At 58.3% G+C, this 23,777-nt stretch overlaps 1 protein-coding gene across 4 annotated transcripts in view; it reads left to right on the forward strand.

The window, feature by feature from the left end:
• Positions 1–23,523, forward strand: part of Hdlbp (high density lipoprotein binding protein) — a 55,085-nt gene extending 31,562 nt beyond the window's left edge. For all 4 annotated transcript variants that reach the window (XM_046426770.2, XM_046426771.2, XM_046426769.2 and 1 more), the window contains exons 6-28: positions 3,532–3,738; positions 3,856–4,071; positions 4,619–4,825; positions 4,953–5,060; positions 6,180–6,284; positions 6,509–6,587; positions 8,132–8,271; positions 9,390–9,494; positions 9,679–9,792; positions 10,432–10,518; positions 10,623–10,754; positions 13,453–13,671; positions 15,218–15,439; positions 15,518–15,736; positions 16,208–16,346; positions 17,429–17,574; positions 18,128–18,232; positions 18,473–18,607; positions 19,257–19,400; positions 20,683–20,868; positions 21,153–21,269; positions 21,376–21,504; positions 21,642–23,523. In XM_046426770.2, the coding sequence (XP_046282726.1) occupies positions 3,532–3,738; positions 3,856–4,071; positions 4,619–4,825; positions 4,953–5,060; positions 6,180–6,284; positions 6,509–6,587; positions 8,132–8,271; positions 9,390–9,494; positions 9,679–9,792; positions 10,432–10,518; positions 10,623–10,754; positions 13,453–13,671; positions 15,218–15,439; positions 15,518–15,736; positions 16,208–16,346; positions 17,429–17,574; positions 18,128–18,232; positions 18,473–18,607; positions 19,257–19,400; positions 20,683–20,868; positions 21,153–21,269; positions 21,376–21,504; positions 21,642–21,728 (3,348 nt within the window). In that variant the 3' untranslated portion in view covers positions 21,729–23,523. The remainder of the gene's footprint in view (positions 1–3,531; positions 3,739–3,855; positions 4,072–4,618; positions 4,826–4,952; positions 5,061–6,179; positions 6,285–6,508; positions 6,588–8,131; positions 8,272–9,389; positions 9,495–9,678; positions 9,793–10,431; positions 10,519–10,622; positions 10,755–13,452; positions 13,672–15,217; positions 15,440–15,517; positions 15,737–16,207; positions 16,347–17,428; positions 17,575–18,127; positions 18,233–18,472; positions 18,608–19,256; positions 19,401–20,682; positions 20,869–21,152; positions 21,270–21,375; positions 21,505–21,641) is intronic.
• Positions 23,524–23,777: the final 254 nt, after the last annotated feature.

Here is a 23,777-nt window from a genome sequence, read left to right on the forward strand (position 1 = left end):
ATTATTTTACCTGCAAATAGTCTACTGTGTGTATATAACTTCTTTTGAGGGGCTGGGGATGGAACCCAGGCCCTCTTGCTTACCAGGCAGATGCTGAGCCACAGTCACTGTGCCACGAGCTGCCTTAGCAAGGTTGACGGAGGTCTTGGCACACTCACGACCGACCCGGTCTGTGCCTTGCCTCTCGCTCTCTCCTCTCCTCCAGCCTTCGTTTTCACGTCAGTCTCAGTCACAGTCTACACCAGCCAGCATTGGAGCTCAGTGTCACGAGTCTTAGCCTCAGTGGTACACCTCACCCCTCTTCAGTGCCACTGATGTGTGGAAAGGGCTTTGTGCTGCTGCCCCTCACAATTGGCTGGGGCTGGTGTGAGGCCTGAGGTGGTCTGTATGCCCTGCGTGGTCCCTGAGTCTCCCCGTTGGTCTCTGGCTGCCTAGTTGTCTCGTTTTTCCTGGTACTGGGGATCGAGCCAGGGTGCTCCATCACGGAGCCACATGCCCAGCTCTTGCTGCGCCTTTAGCATAAGGCAGGCTCTCACTTGGTTGCCACCCTCCTGCCTCAGCCTTTGGAGTCCCTGTGATCCCAGGTGTGCCCACCACTGTGCCACAGCTGCCACATGAGTGGTGCTGCCACCATGGGTGGTCCCTGCCTGGTTTTCTTTTCTGCATCTGCCCGTCCACTGGGTGGCCCTCTGGAGAGGAGGGACTATGCTTTGCAACGCTGGGCAGGAAGTGCCTGGTAGGCACTGGGTGCCTCTCCCCTGCTCGCCTCTCCAGTGGTGATCAGGCAGGAGGGGCCGGCTGGAAGTGCCTCACCCAGCAGGCTGCATTCCCTCAGCACTCTGGGCTCCGACGCTTTCAGCAGAAGGGCATCTTGGGCTGATTTTGGAGTTTCCTTCCCAGACCTGGAGTCAGCTGTTTGTCCTTGAGCCTGTTGGGTGGGACATGCAGTTGGAGACGCCAGTCCAGATGCAGCAGGAGCAGAGCTAAGAAGAGGGACTCATGAGAGAGGAAGGTCAGGAGTGCGAACCATCTCTAGTGAAGGGGAAATGGTGTGGTTTTTAAATCGCAGTGATTTTTTTTTTCTGGGTTTTCCTATATAAGTTAGGTGCATTTGTTTCTGTTTATTTTCACTTTTTAAATATTATTTCAAGCTGGGTGCAGTGGTGCACACACCTGTAAGACCAGCTACACTGGAGGCTGAGGCAGGAGAATTGTAAATTCAAGATCAGCCTCAGCAACTTAGTGAGACCCCCATCTGAAACAAAATCTTCACAGAGGGCTGGGGTGTGGCTCGGGGCAGAGCCTCTTCAGCAGGGGCAAGGCTCTGGCTTCAGTCCCCAGAACCACAAAACACTAAAGTAAGCTGTGCTCCAGCACACATCTGACTGCAGTGCAGGGGTGCCAGTCAGGGCTCTGGGGCGCCAACCCCCGTCCCCACCCTCTCCAAGTTGGCCCTTCCTGCCTCCTCTGTGGCTTGCTCCTCTTTGCATTTCAGTGAGAGGTACCTGCACGCTGCTGGCTTTAGTGGTTTCTCCAGGCTCTGCAGGTTTGAATTCTGTTCCTGGGCCACTTCCTGCTTGGTCCCAGTGCATCCTGGGATGGGGTCCTGCAGGAGGATGGCCAGCCAGCCAGCTCCTCCCCTCAGAGGGAGTGTGCACATGCCCATCAGCAAGCAGAGAAGGCCTGGGCCCCAGGACCTGGGTTGTGCCAGTCTGAGAGGTAGTCGAGCATGCTTTTCAATTGCAATTTTTTCTTTTTTTCTGTCAAATGTCTGTTCTTTAGCCTCTTTTGGAGGGAGAGGGTACTAGGGATTGAACCCAGAAGTGCTTAATCACAGAGCCAGGTCTTATTTTATTTTATTTTATTTTAATTTTGAGACAGGGGCTGGGATTGTAGTGGTAGAGCGCTTACCTAGCATGTGTGAGGCACTGGGTTTGATTCTCAGCATCACATATAAATAAATGAATAAAATAAAGCTCCATCAACATCTAAAAAAAATTTTTTTAATTTTTTTTTTATTTTTGAGTCAGGGTCTCACTAAGTTGCTCCTGCCTTGGCCTCCTGGGCGGGTAGAGTTACATGCATATGCCAGAGAAATGTTTGTCCTTTAGCCTTTTTTGTATGAAGTTGTTCATTGCACTCAATCTTCAGGATCTACTATATATATCTGAGCAGAGCAAGGTGATGCATGCCTATGAAGCCAGCTACTCAGAAGGCTGAGTCAGGAGGATTGCATGTTCAATGCCAACCTCAGCAGTGCAGTGAGGCCCTGTCTCAAAACAAAATAAAAAGGGCTGGGTTATTGCTCAGTGGTAAAGTTCTTGCCTAGTGTGTGCAAGGCCCCATGCCTAGTCCCCACTCCCACAAAAAAATCTTAGTCATTGATGAAAATTACAAATAATTTTTTCAGACTGTCATTCAGTTGATCCTAGTAAGTTTTGCTAAGTGAATATTTTATTCTTATGTAGTCACATCTATTATGTGTATTATTTTGAGTCATTGTTATGAAAGTTTATTTTGTTTACAAGTCATAAGAAAGATTTCCGTGTATTCTTCAGGCCTGCGTAAGGACGTTCTTGCATTTTACTTCTGGGTCTTTCTGGGATGCATCTCAGATGGGGTGAAGGGTTGGTTGGGTCACCTCTTGCCATGGGCTATCCCTGCATCAGCACCAGTCTTAGAGGACCGTCCTCCCCAGGGCCTGGAGGACTACTCCTGCCATGTCCTGAGCGCACAGAGTCCAGCTCTGCCTCTGGGTTTCCAGTCCTGGCCCTTAGTCTGTGTCTGTGCCGAGGTTCTCCTGGCCGTGGCATGTCTACACCACTGTCACCACCCTACCCTGAGCTGCCCCTCCTAGGGCTTTCTTGTGTGTCCTGCTCTGGCTTGTGTTACCCTGTGAGCGTTCTAGTCTACTCTGCCTTCAACTGCAGTAGTTCTTAAAAGTCAGTCTTACACAAGGATTGACATCTTTATGATGGGAACATTCTTTTAGATCTCTTAAGGGGTGATTTCCTGTTTATGTGTTTATGTTTAAATCAGTACCAACCTTTTTTATTTGATTTGTGGTGCCAGGGATCAAACCCAAGACCTTGGACATGCTGGACAAGCGCTTCACCACTGAGCTACCTGCCCAGCCCTGTTTCCTAACTTATAACACACACGTTCTACCTTTTCTTGTGTTTGCATCTGGCTGTTCTTTTTCTCTTGGTTGTGCTGGGTATGGAGCCCCAGGCCTTGTGCGTGCCAGACAGCTCTCTACCAGTGTATTGCAGCCTTTAAACCTTCATTGTTTATCTAAGTTAGGCTGCTGATTCCAGAGTCCAGAAGTTGATAAAGCAGTGCTGGGCCAGCTTCCCGGTCTGCGGCCATGGGCCTATTCCTGCCCTGCCTTTGTTGTGGGCTCCTGCCTACTGGCCTGGCCTCATGCCATTCTCCCATCTGGGGAGGGTTTGGTGGGCATTCCAACCAGAGAGTACCTTGTTCACAGAACTGCAAGCATTCTTGTTTTCTTTGGTTTGCTACCTGCTATAGGCCTCAGCAACTGTTGCCATTCCTAAAGAGCACCATCGTTTTGTGATCGGCAAAAATGGAGAGAAATTGCAAGACTTGGAGCTAAAAACCGCAACCAAAATCCAGATACCACGCCCAGATGACCCCAGCAACCAGATCAAGATCACTGGCACCAAAGAGGGCATTGAGAAGGCTCGCCATGAGGTCCTGCTCATCTCTGCCGAGCAGGTGAGGCCTCCCTGCCCACCTGCCCAAGGCCACCCTGGCTGCTCATGGGCAGCCACTCCTGTGTGAACCAGTGGCGCTGTTCTCAGGTGTCCTCACCAGTATACCTGTGCTTTCCAGGACAAGCGTGCCGTGGAGAGGCTGGAGGTGGAGAAGGCCTTCCACCCCTTCATTGCTGGGCCCTACAATAGACTCGTGGGTGAGATCATGCAGGAAACAGGGACGCGCATCAACATCCCCCCTCCCAGTGTCAGCCGGACAGAAATCGTCTTCACTGGAGAGAAGGAGCAGCTGGCACAGGCTGTGGCTCGCATCAAGAAGATTTACGAGGAGAAGGTGTGCAGAGGTGGAGCCCATGGGCAGGACGGACGGTGGGGTCCAAGGGTGGAGGTTTAGCCAGGGCTTCATCTGACCCATGTTCTGCTCTCTTTGGACACAAAGCTCAGTACCCCTGTGGCCTGGTTAGGCTTGTTGCCCACCTCACACACACACTGCTGGCCCGCTCCAGGGTGGTTGTCCTTGCAGTCCTGTCCATACTGATAGGTCACCTCCTACGGTGGCACATAAGACTCAGATCTGTCCGTGTCTTTGATGAAACTATAACTCAGATTGACCAACTTTGAGGCCTGAGACTCGCTCCCTGGTTTTGGGAAAGGACTTGGAGTTCTTAAGTCTTCCAGGTCCTAGTGTTACCGTCCAGGGGTGACCTGGCTCAGGGAAGTCCTGTTTTTGGAAAGTGAGTTTCTGGGGAGGGCCCCTCATGGTCCCCACTTGATAGACATTGGCACTGGTAGTCAGGGCCCTCTGCTGCTGGCCGTGGAGGCCTGTCCACCGCCTGCTTCTGCACCTTTCCCTCTGACTACTGCTGTGGCCTCCCACTTAGAAAAAGAAGACCACGACCATTGCAGTGGAGGTGAAGAAGTCTCAGCACAAGTATGTCATCGGGCCCAAAGGCAACTCCCTACAGGAGATCCTGGAGAGAACTGGGGTTTCTGTGGAGATCCCACCCTCAGACAGCGCCTCTGAGACGGTGATCCTGCGAGGGGAGCCCGAGAAGCTGGGCCAGGCGCTGACTGAGGTCTACGCCAAGGTAGCTGCCGGAGGGGTGTGCCCAGCTGGGGAGCACACACCCACAAGCCCCAAAGGCACAGTCTGGTTCTTTTGTAGCCTGACCTCGAGCTCCACAAACCTGCGAGTCTGCTCCCCTGTCTCCCCAGGCCAACAGCTTCACCGTCTCCTCAGTGTCCGCCCCCTCCTGGCTTCACCGGTTCATCATCGGCAAGAAAGGGCAGAACCTGGCCAAGATAACACAGCAGATGCCCAAGGTGAGGGGCCCTTATCCCCCGTCAGGTTTGTCTGACACACCTTGTTGCCGTTTGTCCTGTGGGTGCCTTTGAAGGCGGGCACATTCTCCAGCTCATTCGTCCTACTGGGACGAATCCTACTGGGATGAAGCTAGCTGTGGGATTGCAGAATAAATCTGCTGTTTGTAACCAGGGACAGAGTGTTGCTGGGTTTGACAAGTGTCTTCAGAAGCATTCCAGTTAATAATTGTGCTGTATGACCTCATTAATAGTTGGAAGCGTGACACTTCAGACAGACTCTTACGTATTAATTTCATGGGCCTTTTCACCCTCTACAGTGCTGTCCTTTTCCAGAGGGGAGACAGGCTGGGGGTGCTTCTCAGTGGCAGAGCACTTGCCTGCCATGCTAGTGCAAGGCCCCAGGTTTTTTAAGTTTATTTTTTTTTTAATATCTTTATTTTACTTATTTACTTTTATGTGGTGCTGAGGATCGAACCCAGGGCCTCACACATGTTAGGCAAGCGCTCTACCACTGAGCCACAACCCCAACCCAAATAAATAAATTTAACCTGCAACCAAAGGGGAGACCAGAGCCCCCGGGAAGCTGGAAGGAAGCAGCACAGGGCTGCTGTGGCCCCTCACGCCTGCTCTGTTGAGTTGGTGTCCTGCATGCTGGGTCCTGGTTTCGCCTTTCCTGGCTGTGGACTCTTGGTTCATCCGGTGCTGGTGGGTGCACTGTCAGGAGGGAGCAAGCCGCCCCACCAACTGGGCAGCTGTTCTTGCTGCAAAGCTCCGCCCCGTACAACTGAGGTGGAGCTGGCCCTCCAGAAGTGCCCACGGGGTGGAGTGCCAGTGGTGTTCCTGCGCTTAAGTCGGTGGTTCTGGGCCAGCACCGCGTATAGGAAAGGAGAGAGGAAAGCTTACCAGACTGTGGTGTTTGTGCTAGGATAGTCCCCCACCCCATCCCTCTGCTCTCTGTAGTGGGGGTGGATATGACTGTCCGTCACCTGTATTTTTGTGAAGCAGCTTGGGGTCATCTGCTGCCCCCACAAGAGTGCCCTCTGGCCCTCTGGGAACAGCGGTGGCATGGGCTGAAGTCACTGCAGCTGCACGGTCCCTCTCCTCACTTGGGTTTGGTAGGTGCACATTGAGTTCACTGAAGGTGAGGACAGGATCACCCTGGAAGGCCCCACCGAGGACGTGAGTGTGGCCCAGGAGCAGATCGAAAGCATGGTCAAGGACCTGGTGAGCACCCCCGGAGCAGCCTGTGCTAGGGAGCCGGGGCCCTGTGGGTGGGCTGGGCGAAGCACATCTCCTGGGGATTGCCTCTCTAGTGAGGAACAGTCCTGAAACAGTGAGAAGCTTGAGTCCCCAGGGAAGAAACCTGCATTTTGAAGAAAGGACTTTCAAATAACCAGCAAATCCCAGGGACCAAAAGTGTTCCTCTCTGCCCTGTGCTCCTCCCACAGGTCAACCGGATGGACTATGTGGAGATTAGCATTGACCACAGGTTCCACAGGCACCTCATCGGGAAGAGCGGGGCCAACAGTGAGTGGGCTGGGGGTGGCACACTCCCTTGACAGCGGGCTTGCTGGGTTTGGCCTTTCTGGCGAGTGCTGTTGTCCTGGCCAACTCATTTCCCAGACTTCCTACCCATATCTACCACCTTGGGGAGGCCACAGGTGAGCCCTCCGTCACTGTCCGCCCATTGTCAACATGGAGAAACATCTGGGTCATACAATAGGGACAGCACAAAAATGCAGTGACTTGGGCACGTGTTGAAGGAGCACTTGGCTACAATCCAGGATGGCCTCTGCAAGCCTTGTCCTGTGCTTGGGTCACTGCACCTGTCTGGGAGTGGCTCTGGGCCCCAGGCTTCACCTTGAGTGTGGAATGTGGGGTGCACACACACCCTTCCTAGTTGGCAGAGGGTCCTTCCTGGGCCTGCTTGTGACTGACATCATACAGCCTTTCTCCATGGCGAACAGCTGGAAGCCTGCCTGCCACACTGGGGCTTGGAACTCGGCATCCTCTCTGTGTTCTGGGCCGTGTCTGTGATGGGGACGGCAGTCTCAGGTGCAAAGGGTCCTCGGGTGGTGTTCACCTCTCCACACCGCTTGTCCTGCGCACACCACAACCTCAGTTCTGAGGTTTGCTCTTGGTTTTGGTTAAGAACTCCAGGGAGGTTCAGCAGTACAATTCTGACGACGTTTCTGGTTTGTGCCACCTGGGAATTGCAGAAGCTCTGAGCACAGCATGGTCAAAGAATTGCATCCATTCTGTCTTGTGATCCAATTCCAGACCCTCACTTTTTACTTTTCCATAATCTAAAATCTGCTGCCCACTTCTCTGTCCTGCTGCTCTTGACCCACACCCTCCCCCTCCCCCAAAAGAGCCAGTTCTTCATTCCTGTCCCTCTCACAATTGCACAGCATGGGACATCCATCCAGAGCCTTCTGGTCTCCCAGGAGCTGGCTTCTCTTCACTGCACAGTGGGCAGTGCCTGCCTTGTTGCTTGGGGACCTGCATCTCCAGTGAACACCATGTTTCTGTCCAGAGTCGGTGGCAGCAGGAGAGTGGCCATCCCAGTTGTTTTGTGAGGACAGGAAACCACTCAGTGGGGTCTAAGCTGATGCGCAGTCTCAATGGGGTGGGGTCCCACCACTGTGGTCAGTCGGCGAGCGTTTCTGTCTTGAGCTAACGCATGTAATTTTTTACTTGAACCATCAGTTGCAAATTTGCACTTTATTACCTCCTGGGATCTTGTAAATACTCTAAAGCCCCAGCCATACCCCAGACCAGCAAACCTCCAACTCCATGGTCCTGGCACATGTGAAGCCTCAGGGCAGTGCCAGCCTGTGGGTGATGCTGGGAGCTGGCCCGCACTGGAAACCTTGCAGTCCAGCAAAGGTCACGACAGCTCCCAGTGCAGATGGTGGATGCTCTCGTGTTGGAGGCTGGTGGTCATTTTGGGTTAGTGGGAATAACTGCTGAGGTTATTGAGGCTTGGCCCTGTCCCTCCTCGCTGTCTGGTGTCTGTAGACCTCAGAGCTTCTGTATCCAAGCTGCCCCATCTTCTTTTGTGTCCCAAGTCAACAGAATCAAAGACCAGTACAAGGTGTCTGTGCGCATCCCTCCTGACAGCGAGAAGAGCAACCTAATCCGCATCGAGGGGGACCCTCAGGGCGTGCAGCAGGCCAAGCGGGAGCTGTTGGAGCTGGCCTCTCGCATGGTGAGTCCCCAGGAAAGCACAGGCCTGTGTCTGGCTGCCTCGGGGTGGGTGGGTGGGGCATTGCTAGGGTGTGTGGTCCTGGGTGGGAGTTGCCCCATCCTGTGTTGGGCGCTTTCGTGCTGCCAAAATTACTAGCATGTCTCCCTCAGCCCCAGCTGTGCTGGAGAAGCACAGGCGCACCCCAGGACCCCAGGTGGCTCTCACTCAGGGTGTCTGCCCAGAGGGTTTCCGCCCACAGGCAGAAGTGCTGGACTCTCCCACAGAGCACTCTGGCCTCCATGAGCCCAGTGCACACAGCCACACAGCAGCAGTCCTCAACTCAGCTGCACATGGAAGTCCTGGGCCCTCCAAGAGGCCAGAAAGCCAAACACTGCAGTCATTTACCCCATGTGGGTAAATGAACTCGCCCGAGACCCATGTGCAGAGCCTCACTTTGGAAGGCTTCTGTTTTATTGGCAGTGATTTCTAGTGTCCTCAGGTGCCATCCAGGTGTAGCCCGCCCCCTGCCGCCCTCCAGTAGTTCCGAGCTCTGTCTCCAGTCCAGTGTCCCTGCTTCTCCTCACCCTAGCCCTTCCCCAGGGCACCTTGCTCCAGCGTCTCCTTCCTCCTCTGGACCACTGAGTTCTGTCATCAGGTGCCAGTCTGGTCCTGCCCCTGCCTGGACTTCATCTCCACTGGTGCCCTGCTGGCTCCCTCTGGTGTTTCCAGGAGGCTGGAGCCCTGGGGTTGGTTCCTTGGTCTGGGTAGGATGTGTCAGGCATCCTTCTCAGTCTCCCCCTGAGCTGCCCTGTGTTGGGAAGGGATTGCCCCCAGGCATGCGGTGCCAACTCCCCTCTGCCTTGTAGAAGCAGGTGCCGGTGACCCACTGCAGGGCCTTGCCCCCCCTACCTCAGTAATTGTACCCTCAAGAAAGTGACACTGCCAGGTGACTCAGAGTGTGACATGATTGGAGAGATGAGGCGTCCTGCAGCGGGCAGTCTCACGGCTGCTGCTCCGGGGTGCCCCTCGCCCGCTGCTGGGCGACAGATGGGCTATGCAGCAGAGCCCAGGATCCTGTGTCCACACTCACAGGCAGCTCTCGTGTCACCAGGGGCTTCATCAGTGCTAATTGTTTTTAGGAAAACGAGCGTACCAAGGATCTAATCATTGAGCAGAGATTTCATCGCACAATCATTGGGCAGAAAGGTGAACGCATCCGTGAAATTCGTGACAAATTCCCAGAGGTAAAAGTTCCCCAGAGGCTTTCCTCTCCCTCCCCCCGTGGTGCTGGGGATTACCTGGGGGCTCACATGCTTGGGCAAGCGCTCTGCCCCTGAGCTGCACCCCAGCTCTCCGGGAGTGCTCTCCTGCACCTAAGGAATGCTCAGGACCTCTGAACCCGCTCAGTCTCCTGGTTGGTTGTTCCAGGTTATCATCAACTTCCCAGACCCAGCACAGAAAAGCGACATTGTCCAACTCAGAGGGCCCAAGAACGAGGTGGAAAAATGCACCAAGTACATGCAGAAGATGGTGGCCGACCTGGTAGGCCTTCTAGAGGCCTCCCCGTGAGGCAGGGCTGGACATGGCCTAGGGCGCCTGCCCCTCAGACTCCCGACTCTGCCCCTAAGTGCTCTGTGTGGGGAAGGGTCTGCTCTCTTAGGGACCTGGACAGTGAGGTGGCACCTCCTTAATGCCTTCATGCTCAGACCACCAGTAACTTTGAGAACATCTTATGTGGAGTTGAAGTGGGAGAGGGCTTGGGGAGTATGGAGGAGGGACTGATGGGAAAGCCATGGCCTGGCGCTATCCACGGCTCCAGCCCTGGGAGGTGATCGTGAGGGGGTCTGAAGGGTACTGTGTACTGCTACCTGGCTGCTGGTCCCCAGGAGCACTGGGGGCTGTGTGCTGCCCTGTTGTGGGGTCCAAGCACCTTCCTCACCCAGCTCCTATCCTGGCAGGTAACACACTCCCCCAGCCAGTATGATGGTTAGGGCCCCTGGACAGACCTGGTGGGTGCTAGTTGACCAACTGCAGGCTGCTGTAGACAGGGACTTCAGACCAGTTGGCTGTGACATGCCAGGTGGTTGTGAGGACAGATTCTGATGCTCAGCTAGGCTGGGAGGAGAGCAGGCTCCGGGCGCATGTCTGACCGCGGTGTCACTGCCATGTCCTGTGTTGCAGGTGGAGAATAGCTATTCGATTTCTGTTCCAATCTTCAAACAGTTTCACAAGAACATCATTGGGAAAGGTGGTGCAAACATCAAGAAGGTGACTGCTGTGGGAAGGCGGAGACGGGCCTCCCCTCCAGGCAAAGTGTGTAGTGCCCCTGTCTGGGAGGCCTGCAGCCTCTCAGCTTCGCCTCCCTCTCCTAGATCCGCGAGGAAAGCAACACCAAGATCGACCTTCCCGCGGAGAACAGCAATTCCGAGACCATCATCATCACAGGCAAGAGAGCCAACTGTGAGGCTGCCCGGAGCCGGATCCTGTCCATCCAGAAAGACCTGGTAACGGGGGCTCCCGGTGGGCCACACGCAGGGTGGTCAGGCCTGGTGGCCACTGCAGCTCTAAAACCAGGCATTGCTGGGCGAGTGGTCAGCAGTTCTGCCTCTTGTCTGTTGGGTGCTCATCACTTAGCCCCATAGCAGTGACCTGGTCCTCTTGAGCCCTTGAAAAGCGTCATCTGAGCAGGCATACCGTGTTTTCTTCAGCTTCTTTAAAAAAAGCAGTGTACAATCACTCACAGTGTCGAGTTTGTCTGTTCTGACGTGTACTCCCAGGAAACCAGCACCACTTCAAGCCAGGGAAGGTAGCTGCCACCCAGGCATGGCCAGGGCCGGCCTACAGCTGCAGTGGGCAGGTGTGCAGGCTCTGTGGTCTGCAGGGTGGCTCATGGTCCCCCTTAATGGTAGAGCCTCTGCGGTCTGCAGGGTGGCTCGGCGTCCCCCCGTGGTGGAGTGTCTCCTCTTGCCGTTGTGGTGGTGTCCACCGTAGCAGCCCCTCCCCTCCGTGTTCTGGTCTTTTTTTTTTTTTCCCAAAAGAAAGAGTGGGAGAGAAAGAGAGAGAGAGAGAGAAATTTTTTTTTAATATTTATTTTTTAGTTCTCGGCAGACACAACATCTTTGTATGTGGTGCTGAGGATGGAACCCGGGCCGCACGCATGCCAGGCGAGCGCGCTACCGCTTGAGCCACATCCCCAGCCCCCTTGTTCTGGTCTTGATGGGTTCTTTCACGCGTGCTGGCCAGGTCACTAGCACACAGCTTCCTGGTCCTCTGCTCTGCCTTTTTCTGCTTTCTGCCTCCGCCCCCTCATTGAGAACCAGACAGCAGGGCCCGCTCGTCCCTCCTGACAGTGCCTGCACGTCTGCTGTCCACAACTCACATCGTCAGGGGAATCTCTGAGCTGTGGTTTGTCTGGTCAGTCTGATCCAGTGCCACGTCTTGCACATGGCGTCCTCCATATGCTTGACCAGAACATTAGACTGCGTTTCTAGATGCAGTAAAGCCCAGGTGTTGTGGAGTCCATCATGCCTAGTGTGTTTGGGGTCAGTGTTGTGTGGCTGTGGCCCTGCCCACTCCCTTAACCTTCTCAGACCCTCGGGGCCTTGGCCCCCGACCTGTCACTGCGAGGTGTCTCCTGTGTGGCTGGCTCTGAAGCGCTCTGCCCCTGCTCTCCACGGCACCCTGCCTTCCTGTCTCTCCTTCAGCCTTCTGTGCACAGGTTCCCAGTTCCCATCCATCTTGTCCATCTGCGAATAGAACGGGTCCACCATGAGAGAACCAACGCAGGGGACCCCGCAGAGACACCACAGGCAGAGGCAGCTGTGGGCTGCGGCCCCACCTACTGCTCCCCCAGCTGTGTGCCTGCAGCTTCCTCGTCCTGTCCCCATGCCTCACCAGTTCCTTTTCTTTTAGGGTTCTCTTTTCCCCGCTGCATTGGCACACTCAGGGTGGCTCTGGAGATCCAACCCGAGGTCCTCAGTGTGTGCCCTCTGTGACACAGTGGGCCTCTGCCCCTGCCGGTATGGTCACGAGACACCCCCCCCCACTGTGGATCATTGACCTTTTGGTTTTATTGTTTTTAAGAGACGGAGGTAATGTGTGCTTCCCCAGTGGACGCTGTTCCTGCAGCTCCCGGTCGCTTGTGCCTTCTGTTCCCTCTGGTGTGAACACTGACCCTTGGTGTCCCCAGAGTGTGTCCGGTGCCTAGTCTTTCCCGCATTTTTGCAAAGTGTCGTGTTGGGAGTGGGCTTCTGGGCCTGGTTCCTGTCAGGCTGCCGGGTGGCTCACGTCTGCTCCCTGTGTGGCGCATTCAGTCTGCCTGGGTGGCAAGCCTGTCCTCCAGGATCCCAGCTGGTGAGTGTCCCTCTGGACATCAGTGGGTCTGACTCCAGAAGCTGAGTCTGAGTCTTAACGTCTTCTGTGTCCTCAGTGCCCAGCTCAGGCAGTCTTTTTTCAGGCTGCAAACCACAGACAGTGCAGGACACCTGCCTGGTGTCCGTGGCCTGCTGGTCCCGTCATCTCTGTTTCTGGGTTGTTTTCTGTTCTCTTTGTCATGGGTTCTTTTTGCCTGTTCCTTTGAAAGCTGGTGTGTCTTGCTGGGTATTTTGTATTCCTCTAAGTATTTTGAGCTGTAAGTCTTTCGGACAGTCTGCACCTTTGGGGACTCGTTCTTCAGTCTTGTTGGACCAGATCAGAGGCGAGCTTGGTCCATCCCCATCCTGCTTCCTAGAGCTGCACCTGGCCCAGGAAGCCAAGGGCAGAGGTGGCTCGGTCCTGAGCTGTGGGCCGTTGCCTGTTTCTCCCAGGACCTTTCCCTGCTCTGGTGTCCTCGGGGTCAGTGTGTGGGTGGCCACAGGGCCTCGGGTTCTCTCTGCTGCCCTCACTGGGCCATAGCAAGTGGGGACGGTCATGCAGCTCCCATGTTTGCTTCCTGGTGGAGATGGTAGGCAGGCAGGGGTCGCTCCAACTCTGTTGCTCCATGCTTGTTCCTCACCCCTCGGCACGTGGGATGCAGTTCATGTCACATGGCGCTGAGTGTGTCCTGCTGCTGCACTGCCAGTGCTCGGGTGTGGGCCTGTCCTTGTGCAGCCTCTCCCAGGCCGGCCCCGTCCTCCCTCCACACTGCGGTGAGGCCTGCTGTCCCCCAGGCCGGCCCCGTCCTCCCTCCACACTGCGGTGAGGCCTGCTGTCTGCCCGCTGCAGGCCAATATCGCCGAGGTGGAGGTCTCCATCCCTGCCAAGCTGCACAACTCGCTCATCGGCACCAAGGGCCGCCTGATCCGCGCCATCATGGAGGAGTGCGGGGGCGTGCACATCCACTTCCCTGTGGAGGGCTCCGGGAGCGACACGGTCGTCATCAGGGGCCCCTCCTCTGACGTGGAGAAGGCCAGGAAGCAGCTCCTGCACCTGGCGGAGGAGAAGGTGAGCCCACGCGCCCCCTCCCTGGGGAGCCCAACACCCTTTCTCCATGGCCCGTCGGGAAGCAGCTCCACAGCCAGCCCTTGCTGAGGGCTGAGCCTGGTGCAGTGGCCACGCTGTAATCCCGGCACCCAGCAGGACAGCAGGCTCCAGGCCAGCCTGAGCAACTCGGTGGTTCCTTGTCCCAAAGTGAAAAGTGCTGGGGGTGTGGCTCAGTGGTGAGTGCACTGGGTTCAAGTCCCACAACTGCAAAAAGATAAAATAAAAATGTGTGTGTGTGTGCGTGCATTTCGTGAAGAGTCTTAAAGGGGCTGCGTCTGTGGCTCTGCTGCACTGGACGGGGTGGGGTCCTGTTTGTCTGCTTGTGGAAGTCCACGCTTGCTTTCGAGGCCATCCTGCCTTGCTGCTGGGCTGGGTCTGCCTCTGGGTGGCCTGGCTCTTGGGCATGGCCTTTGTCTGAAGGGTGGCAGCTGCTTACAGCATGTGGATGACGGCCAATCTCCCCTGCTGCGTTCTTGCTGCTGTGGCCCAGCCTCTGGCCCAGAGGGCCCCTGGGTCCTGATCACAGGGCCGTGCATCCCACTTCTCCTCCATGAGTCTGCTGAAGACACTGGGGTCTGAGAAGGGCACAGTAACTGTTTTTGCTGGGCCCTGGTTTTTGGTTTGTTTTAACCTTTACCAGAATTTTAGGAAGGAATAAGAAATTCTTCTAACAGTTTTCCCCCATGGTGTCTTGTTGTTGTTGTTGTTGTTTTGGGGAGAGGGGTTCTGGGGGTTGAACTCCAGGGCATTTGATCATTGAGCCACATCCCCAGCCCTGTTTTGTGTTTTCTATAGAGACAGGGTCTCACTGAGTTGCTTAGTGCCTTGCTTTTGCTTGAGGCTGGCTTTGAACTTGAGATCCTCCTGCCTCAGCCGTCCGAGCTGCTGGGATTCATGTTTTGTTTTTAATTGGTACGCTGTAGCTGTGCGTTCTCATGGGATCGTTGCTATGTGTTCGGACACGCATCCAGAGTGACAATAACTTGGCCACTTCTACTGCCCGGCACTCCCCTCCCTCCCAGCCTGGTTTCTTGGTGTCAGATGGGGCCTTGTTCTGCTGTGTACGGTCTCTGGCCCTTCGCTCACTGTGCTCTTGGTGATAGTGGCTGAGTGGAGCTGGGCATGGCTGCTGGGCATAGGCCACGCAGCAGCCCTGAGTGCAGGGAGGTGGCCCTGGACCTCGGGCGATGGGGAAGCAGGGTTCTGTGGTGGACTCTCCTGACATGCGCATCTGCTGTGCCCAGGCGCCCAACCCCAGGGCCTGCGTGGGGCCAGCACCTCCCACTGCACAGTACCACACCCAGCAGGTCCAGATCAGTCCTTGCTGGTAAGTGAGAAGACCAGGGTCCCAGTCTGCACCTGGCTGCCATCTTCCAGTGGCTCTGCAGAAGACCACGAGTGCCATCCATCTGAGTGTGTGTGCCCGTTGAGGGGAGATGCTCCTGCTCACCAGCACCGTGGCCAGTGTGGCAGTGGGGGCTCACACACTGGGGGTTGGTTTCTGCAGCAAACAAAGAGCTTCACCGTGGACATCCGAGCCAAGCCAGAGTACCACAAGTTCCTCATTGGCAAGGGGGGCGGCAAAATCCGCAAGGTGCGTGACAGCACGGGTGCCCGCATCATCTTCCCAGCCGCGGAGGACAAGGACCAAGACCTGATCACTATCATAGGAAAGGAGGACGCTGTCCGGGAGGCACAGCGGGAGCTGGAGGCGCTGATCCAGAACCTGGTAGGGCACGGGCCTGGGTGTGGGGCTTGGTGCCACTGGGTGGGGCTTCACCTCCCCTTCCTCCCTCTCTGCATCAAGGACAACGTGGTCGAGGATTCCATGCTGGTGGACCCCAAGCACCACCGCCACTTCGTCATCCGAAGAGGCCAGGTCCTGCGGGAGATCGCAGAGGAGTATGGTGGGGTGATGGTCAGCTTCCCGCGCTCCGGCACACAGAGCGACAAGGTCACCCTCAAAGGTGCCAAGGACTGTGTGGAGGCAGCCAAGAAGCGCATTCAGGAGATCATCGAGGACTTGGTAAGGCCCCAGAGGCTGTGGGCTGGCGCTCCGCCCGCCCCCCACTTCCCTGCCTGCCACTGGGAAGCAGATGGGAGGTGCAGGTGCAGCCGGGCATGCAGGAAGGTCCGCCTGCCACCCAGCACGCCTGCTGTGTAATTGTCAAGGGCCACGTGAGGGCGGCCTCTCAGGGGAAGAGGGCACCAGGGCGAGTCCCTGGAGCAGCCACCCGGAGCACAGGCTTTTTTAAAGCCGCCTCTTGAGCTGTCCCTGTGCACCCTGGAGGCAGTGCCCCAGGGACCATGTCTGTGGGGCATCAGCTGTGGTGTACTCAAGCTGCAGGACCCATTTAGAGGGAGGATGGGCCCTGCTGCCCTGCCATGGGGTCACCTCGGAAGAGCGGGTGTAGGTGGCAGGGCATGCTGAGCGGAGCTCAAGGACCGACCCCAGCTCTTCTGTCTCCGTGTGTGTGTGTGTGTGTGTCCACCTCAGGAAGCCCAGGTGACGGTGGAGTGCGCCATCCCCCAAAGGTTCCATCGATCTGTCATGGGCCCCAAAGGCTCCAGGATCCAGCAGATCACTCGGGATTACAATGTCCAGATCAAGTTCCCAGACAGAGAGGAGAACCCAGGTGGGTCCTGCAGTGCGACAGCTGCCGCCCATGGTGGCCACACAGGCTGGCGTGCACTTCCCTGGCGCCTCTGCCCTGCCCTTTGCTCAGTGCTGGTGGTGCTTGGACCCCAGCCGTGGAGCCCTGATCTGGAAGGTGGCCCTGGTCAGCCAGCGCTCGTGGGGGACAGGACTTATGGGCAGCCGTGGGCAGCTGCGGTTTGCAGGGTCAGCCCTGGGACGTTGTCTGGGTTCAAATGTGTGTGGGCAGCCTCTTCCCCTGCTGCACAGCACAGTAGGCTGTGTCCCATCTGTCACCTGGTTGTGCTTGGGGACCTGACAGTGGGAGGAGTGCCGCAGGCGCCTGTGCAAGGATGTGCACCCTCTTGTGGACTCGTCCTCGTGGGCCCCGTTTGGCCTCAGGACCTTGCAGCCAGCTGCGTTCACTCAGTGTCACTAGCGTGACTCCCATAGAGCCTGTCACATGCAGCCATTGCAATCCCCCCTACCTCGGGCTGCTTTGTGGAGGAAGCCAGCTGAACCCTGCTGCCTGTGTGTCCACAGTCACACCTGGACGGCCAGCTGCACAGACCCGTCCACGTCACAGCCTGCGTCCTTGCCCACCCCTGCATCCACGGAAGCATTTCCACAGCAGGTGTCCCTTAGGTGGCTGTGGCGCTCACGGGTGTGAGGGGACAGGTGGTGTCTGGGCTGTGGCTTGCACACCTGGTCCCACCTGGTCTGTGTTCTGTGGTCAGGCCCCGTGCTCCTGGCCTCCCCCTGCCTGTTCAGAGGCAGCTTACTGGACCAGCTGTGTGGCCTGTGCTCAGCTGCACACGCAGGGCTGCTCATACTCTCACACGCTGCGAGCCTCGTCCACTCCTGTGGTGTCTCTCAGCCCAGGCTTAGGTGAGGAGGGGACATGCAGAGCCCAGGTCTCCTGTGCCACCAGCCTCACGGCCCCTGTGAGACCTGCCGTCTGCCCTCCCTGCCCAGACCTGGGCTTGGAAGATGAATGGACCTTCCCTCCCTTTCCCACGCTCACATAGCAGGCGCTTGACAAATAGCAGTGACAAGCAGAGGTGACACCTCTCCTCTCCCCAGTCCCCAGCACAGAGCCAGCTGTCCAGGAGAACGGTGAGGAGGCCGGGGAGGGCAGAGAGGCTGAGCCTGGCTCTCCACGGAGGTGCGACATCATCGTCATCTCTGGCCGAAAAGAGAGGTGTGAGGCAGCCAAGGAGGCACTGGAGGTGCGTGGCCTCCCCAGGGGCTGGGCAGCTGCCCTGATGACCACGGGCAGTAGGTTTCTTCACTGTGGCCCTGAGGTGTAAGCACAGGGCCCCCGCATCACGGAAGGAGCAGCCATCTCAGGCTCGTTATGACCGTGAGTGGTTGTGGCGCTGAATATTTATTGAGTGCCACCCACGCTGGTCCTGGTGTGAACACTGTGACACCACGGTGTATCTGCCTCAGAAGGACAGAGACTCCAGCTGTAGCGCTCACCTGCAGAGGTGATGGGCGCAGGGCAGTAGCTGTCAGACCCAAGTGGGGCCGGGCAGGCGACCAGCCGTCAGGAGGGTCCCACAGGGACCTCGGATGTGTAGGAGCCGGGCTTCGAGGCTGCATGCCCCTCCCTGGGGGCCTCAGGCCTGCTCTTCAGGAGGGCACTGCCAAGGCTGAGCCCTGTGCTGTTCCTGCTTTCCATGGGTCAAGGTCTGGTTAGCTTATCAGGGCACAGGGCAGGAGGGACAGGGCCCTGAGCTCAGGCCCTCTGCTCTCGGCCCAACCTTGCCCTTCCCACAGGCTCTGGTTCCTGTCACCATCGAGGTGGAGGTGCCCTTTGACCTTCACCGTTACATCATCGGGCAGAAGGGAAGCGGGATCCGCAAGATGATGGACGAGTTTGAGGTAGAGTTCCTTCCAGGCTGTCATGGAGGTGGGCTGCGCACCACAGCTCCCTGGGGACGTGCAGGGGATGTGCCCACAGCTCCAAAGTGCCGCCATCCCTTGGGGACCCTTGGCATCACCTTCTTCTGCTCTAACCTCCCTCCTGCCCTCCCTCTGGACCCCCAGCCTGGGCTTGTGACCTGGGGCCAGGTGACACCTGCTGCCTGGCCCCAGACATCATCCCTGCTCCCAACTGTACAGGTGAACATTCACGTCCCAGCTCCTGAGCGGCAGTCTGACGTCATCGCCATCACCGGCCTCGCTGCTAATCTGGACCGAGCCAAGGCCGGGCTGCTAGAGCGCGTGAAGGAGCTGCAGGCTGAGCAGGAGGACCGGGTGAGTGGGGCCGGGCAGGACGCACCCCCAAGGGACCTGGACCAGAGCCCTGTGGGAGGAGCCAAGGGCCAGGCAGTCTTCCCCTTCACGACGACAAGAGTTGGACAGTTGCATTGATTTATAATTCCAGGAGAAACATTGGGGTGCCTCAGGCCCTGTAAGAAATGTAGCCAGCCAGCCCAGGACTCCCTGCTGTGCAGTGGGGCAAGACTCCTCTGAGCGCCACCTGCATGGGAGAGGGTGGTCAGGGGCCTGGAGCAGCTGCCACTGTGGGAACAGGGCCCACCACAGGGACGGTTGCTGCTGCGACCGGCATGGAGCAGGTCTGTCGCCTGCTCACCCGGGGAGTGTGCTCAGGCCAGCCCAAGCTCCCGGGCCCTCTGCCCTAGATGTTGCGGTTGCCTCTTCCTCGGCTTCTCCTTAAAAGTCCAGTGCGTGCGTCTCTTCACATCAGCCCTCAGAGCCCGGCAGGCCGGCCCGGGAGAGTACTGAGCAAGGGTGCCAACCCCAGGCACCTCGGCTTTCTCAGAGCGGCCAGCGTCTCTGTGCTCGCTCTCAGCTGTTGGTGGGGGTCACGCCTGGAGCACTGGTCAGAGGCCACTGTAGCAAGGTGCGTGTGGCTGAACTGCCTCTGCCTCACTCTTTCTAGGCTCTACGGAGTTTCAAGCTGAGCGTCACTGTAGACCCCAAATACCATCCCAAAATCATCGGAAGAAAGGGGGCAGTGATCACCCAGATCCGGCTGGAGCACGACGTGAACATCCAGTTTCCGGACAAGGACGATGGCAGCCAGGTGAGCGTGAGCATGGTGCTGGGACTCAGTGGGCTTCCCTGACCTTGGTGTTGACCTGGAAGCAGTAGCCAGACACGCATCAGCCAGGCGCCCAGCTGGGGTCAGGGGTGAGTTTATAGAGCAGGTCTGAGAATCTGATTTGGGCTTGAGGTGTGACCACATCTCTGCCCCTCAACACGGGTGTCCCCGGGGACCTTGGGCGTTTCCCCTGTGCCCACTTGTTCAGTCTCGGCAGGCAGGAGCCCCAGCAGGTCCTTCTTAGGCTATCATGCTTGTCCACCAGCTCCTAGGGCCCTGGGAGCAGGTGGACCTAAAACCACCAAGGTCCAGCTCCTCTGTAGCCATATGGCCTCCTTACTGCTCGCTCAAGACGAATCGGAAGGCAGACCCCGCTCCCACCTCTGGCACTGGACTTTCCTGCCTCACCCTCAGGTCCATTTCCAGCTTGGTCCTGCCCAGATGTTGGCCATCCTGCCCTCAGGCTGGGCCTCCCTGGGTGGCCCCGGCTGCCCTGCGAGATCTCTGCTTGCTGGTGTGGGCTAGTTCTTCTAGCACGTCCTGGGGCCCAGCAGGACCTGCCCACAGAGCACCAGCAGCAGCTCACCAGGCCCTGCCCACCTCAGCCTGTCCAGCAGGGCCCCCTGGCCTGCCCCACTTCTTATTCCACTGGCCCTGGCATTCCTGGCTCCTGGCTCTGACTGCCCTGGTGCCCATGGGTTGGCTGCCACCATTTTCCCCTATCTACCAGTTTCCAGGTTGGACTTGGAGCTCAGCCGCTCTGGCCAACACCCACAAGCTGTGCCGGGTGGAGCAGGCACGGCTGTCCACTGCTGGGCGTGGCCAAGCTGGGCTGCGCCCGTCAAGGGCAGAGCCTGCCTCCCTTGCCCCTGCTCGCTGGTTCTGTCTGTCCTGGTGTCCCCTCCAGAGTCTGTGGTTCTCCGCTGGGTCTGTCCCTCACTGGGACCGGTTCTTCCCTGTCCTGAGGATCAGCACTGCAGCTCCTCCTCTGCTTCCCGTCTGCCCCCTGCTCTGGAGCCCACACTCCTGCTGGCCCGTCTTTATCGGCAGTGTCCTTTCTGGTCCTGTGTTGGTTGTCTCTGGTGGGCACAGTGCTGAGTGGACGTGGGGAGCCTGCCGTCTCGCCGCAGCACCGGCCCTCAGCCTCCTTCCTTCTAGAGCTGATGCTTATTTTTCAGGGCACTGTAGACGCCTCGGCCCTCCAGCCGCTGCCTCGGGAGCCCAGCAGGACGCCCCCTTGTCTGACCGCCTTCTCCTGTTTCAGCCCCAGGACCAAATCACCATCACAGGGTACGAGAAGAACACAGAAGCCGCCCGCAACGCCATCCTGAAGATCGTGGGCGAGCTTGAGCAGATGGTCTCTGAAGACGTCCCGCTGGACCACCGTGTCCACGCCCGCATCATTGGCGCCCGAGGCAAAGCCATCCGAAAAATCATGGATGAATTCAAGGTGAGTCCCCGGAGTGGCCAGAAGCCCGGGAATAAGAAAGTGCACATCCTCCTTGGATGCCCGTGGCCCCCGACTCCTGCGCCCCACAGGGCAGGGCACCTGCAGGCTGGCAAGCCAAGTGGTGTGTTTCTCCAACATGGTGTCTCGGGGACCCTGTGCCCCTGAGCCCCCCATACAGGGGAGGGAAGAGCACCACGAGCAGGGGTCTGCACCTTCACCAGTTCAGAGGACACTCCTGGAAATAGGCCTCCCTCGGCCCCTGGGCTAACATGTGCTCCTTCCAGGTGGACATCCGCTTCCCACAGACTGGAGCCCCAGACCCCAACTGTGTCACTGTGACAGGGCTCCCGGAGAACGTGGAGGAGGCCATCGATCACATCCTCAACCTGGAGGAGGAATACGTGAGTCGGGACCTGGGGAGGCAGCCAGGGCAGCTCGGCGGCAGTGGTCCTCAGATGCTGCTGGCCTGGGCTGATGCCTGATAAGATGCCCCTCCCTGTCCCACAGCTGGCCGACGTGGTGGACAGTGAGGCTCTGCAGGGCTACCTTAAGCCCCCCGTGCACGAGGAGTCCAAGGCCCCCTCCAAAGGCTTTGTGGTGCGGGACGCGCCCTGGACTGCCGGCAGCAGTGAGAAGGTCAGCGGCCTCTGTCCCTCTGCTCCTCGGCCCTGGGGCGGGGGGCAGGGGCGATGGGCCGCAGGCCAGCTGGCAGGCCCTGGAGGCCATGTGGGTGCCGTTGGGCCCCAGGCTAAGGCTGCTTCTCCTCTCCACAGGCTCCTGATATGAGCAGCTCTGAGGAGTTTCCCAGCTTTGGGGCTCAGGTGGCCCCCAAGACCCTCCCTTGGGGCCCCAAACGATAATGATCAAAAAGCAGCACCCTCTCCAGCTGCTGAGCAAACCCGCCACACGGTTTGTCTCGGTCTGACCCAGCGGCTGGGCCCCAATTGCTGACGCTCCCCCCTCCCGAGGTCTCGCAGTGAAGCCTGACGGCCGGCCCTGTCACCACCTCCCCAGGCCTGGTCGTCACCCAGCGGGCTCAGGGGCTGCCCCTGGGTGGTGCCCCAGGACAGGTGCCACCATGTTGAACACTAAGCAGAGGTCATTGCGCATTTGTGGTAAGACTCCAGCTTCCTGGTCACCCAGCATGCGGTCAGCACTGACCTTCACCAGAGCTCCACAGCAGCGGCTCGGAGTCGACTTCCTGTGTCATGACCTCAGGAAATAAATTTCCTTGACTTTATAAAAGCCAAACGTTTGCCCTCTTCCTTTCCCACCTCCCCTGCCCACTGCCTGTCACCCGGACCCCCCTTTTGGTGGACTGCAGCTGGCCTCTGGCTGAAGGGTCTGCTCAGCACGGGGAGCAGGTGGGAGGAGTGCCTGGCTTAGACAGCGGGGGGCCGAGGGCAGCCCGGGCCCTACGCCGCACCCGTGAGCCTGCTTCAGGTGCGACAGTACCAGGGCTCCTGGCGCCTCCTGGGCCCCGGGGTCTGTGGGTGAGCCTCGAGGTGAAGCCGTGTGAGTGTGGGCCCCTGGTCCTGTGGCTGTCGCCGTGGCCTAGTGGGCTGTGGCTCACATCCAGTGGAGATGGGAGCTTGACACTGCACTCCCGGGCCCCTCGTCTCAGCAGCCTTCTTTCTACCTCAGCTGGTGTGAAGGGTCTTGAGCAGGAGCCCGGCTGCGGAGCTGGGGCCAGGAGCTGCGTGCCCTCCAGGGGGCGCTGTTCCTGCCGTGGAACTGCCCCCAGGGCCCAGGTTCCCAGTCCTGGGGCAGGTTTCGCAGTCGCTGGGCCAAAGAGTACAGCAGGAGGACCGCAGGACTGGGTGCTGAGGGCCGCTGGCCGAGGAGGGCCTGGGCGTGACAGGGGCCTCAGCTGGCCAGGCGGAAGGGCCCTCAGGAGGGAAGGTGGTCCCGGGCAGCAGCGTCCGGCCCAGCCACCCTGTGCCCCTCCAGGCCTTCTCTGGAGGTGCTGGGCCCGCTCACTCCAGGCACTCGGGCTTGGCCATCTTTAACCCCAAGCTCTGGGACTGCCCAGAGCTGCTGCTCCCAGGTCTGCCTGTGGCTCCCGGAGCTCAAGCCGCCTCGCGTGCCCTTGACAGGCAGGCCAAGCCCAGACAGGGAAGGCCTCTGCGGCTCCAGAGGCCAGTGGCCCTCGGTGGCTTGGGATGACCATGGGGAAGGAGGCAGGGACTCTGCCTTCCCAGGGGCGGGGAGGCCATGCAGGGAGGGCTGGGGCGCTTTCCTGTGGAGCCCTGGGCTTCCCGGCCCCCCACACCACCTCTGGCCTGCCCTGTGCTCTTGCTTCTTTCCTGCAACGCCCTCCTGCAGGGCCCAGCCCTCCCCTCCCAGGAGACAGCCCAGTCCTCACAGGGCGAGCCCGGCATCTCCATGTTGCTGAGTCCCGTCGACGCAGGTCCTCGAGCTGCTCAGGGTCCCGCACCCCTCTCCCTTGGTTGTCATAAAGACTGAGATGACTGTACCCATGCCACGGGAGGCCCTTCCTGCGGCTGAATGTCTTCCTGTCCCGTCTCTGTAGCTGCGTTCATCCCTCGGCCTTAACTTTTGCCAGTTGGAAATTATATGCAAACACCTGTAAAGGCTCGTGAATATGGGTGACACTGGAATTTTATAGATTCTAAAATAAAAGCCAGAATCAGATGCATTGCGTGTTCTCCTTACTGTGGTGGGTGGCAACATGCTGGGTGGTCCCAGTCTTCTGTGGTCCTCCCAGCGAATCCAGCACTGTCCCCACCTCTCAGAGCCACAGTGGCGGAGCCAGCGCTGCCCGCACCCCACCCAGCTGCGTCCACTAGCTCAGGGTGCTGCCTGCCTTCTCTGCACCGGCACTCCCAGCAGGGCCCCCAGCACCCGGCACCAGGGTGCCCAGCGTGAGGGTTGCGAGGAGGAGAGGG

Source organism: Marmota monax, unplaced genomic scaffold (assembly GCF_021218885.2).
Source record: "Marmota monax isolate L192 unplaced genomic scaffold, Marmota_monax_Labrador192_F-V1.1 WCK01_AAM20220418_F8-fsc00298, whole genome shotgun sequence".
Lineage (NCBI taxonomy): Eukaryota > Metazoa > Chordata > Mammalia > Rodentia > Sciuridae > Marmota > Marmota monax.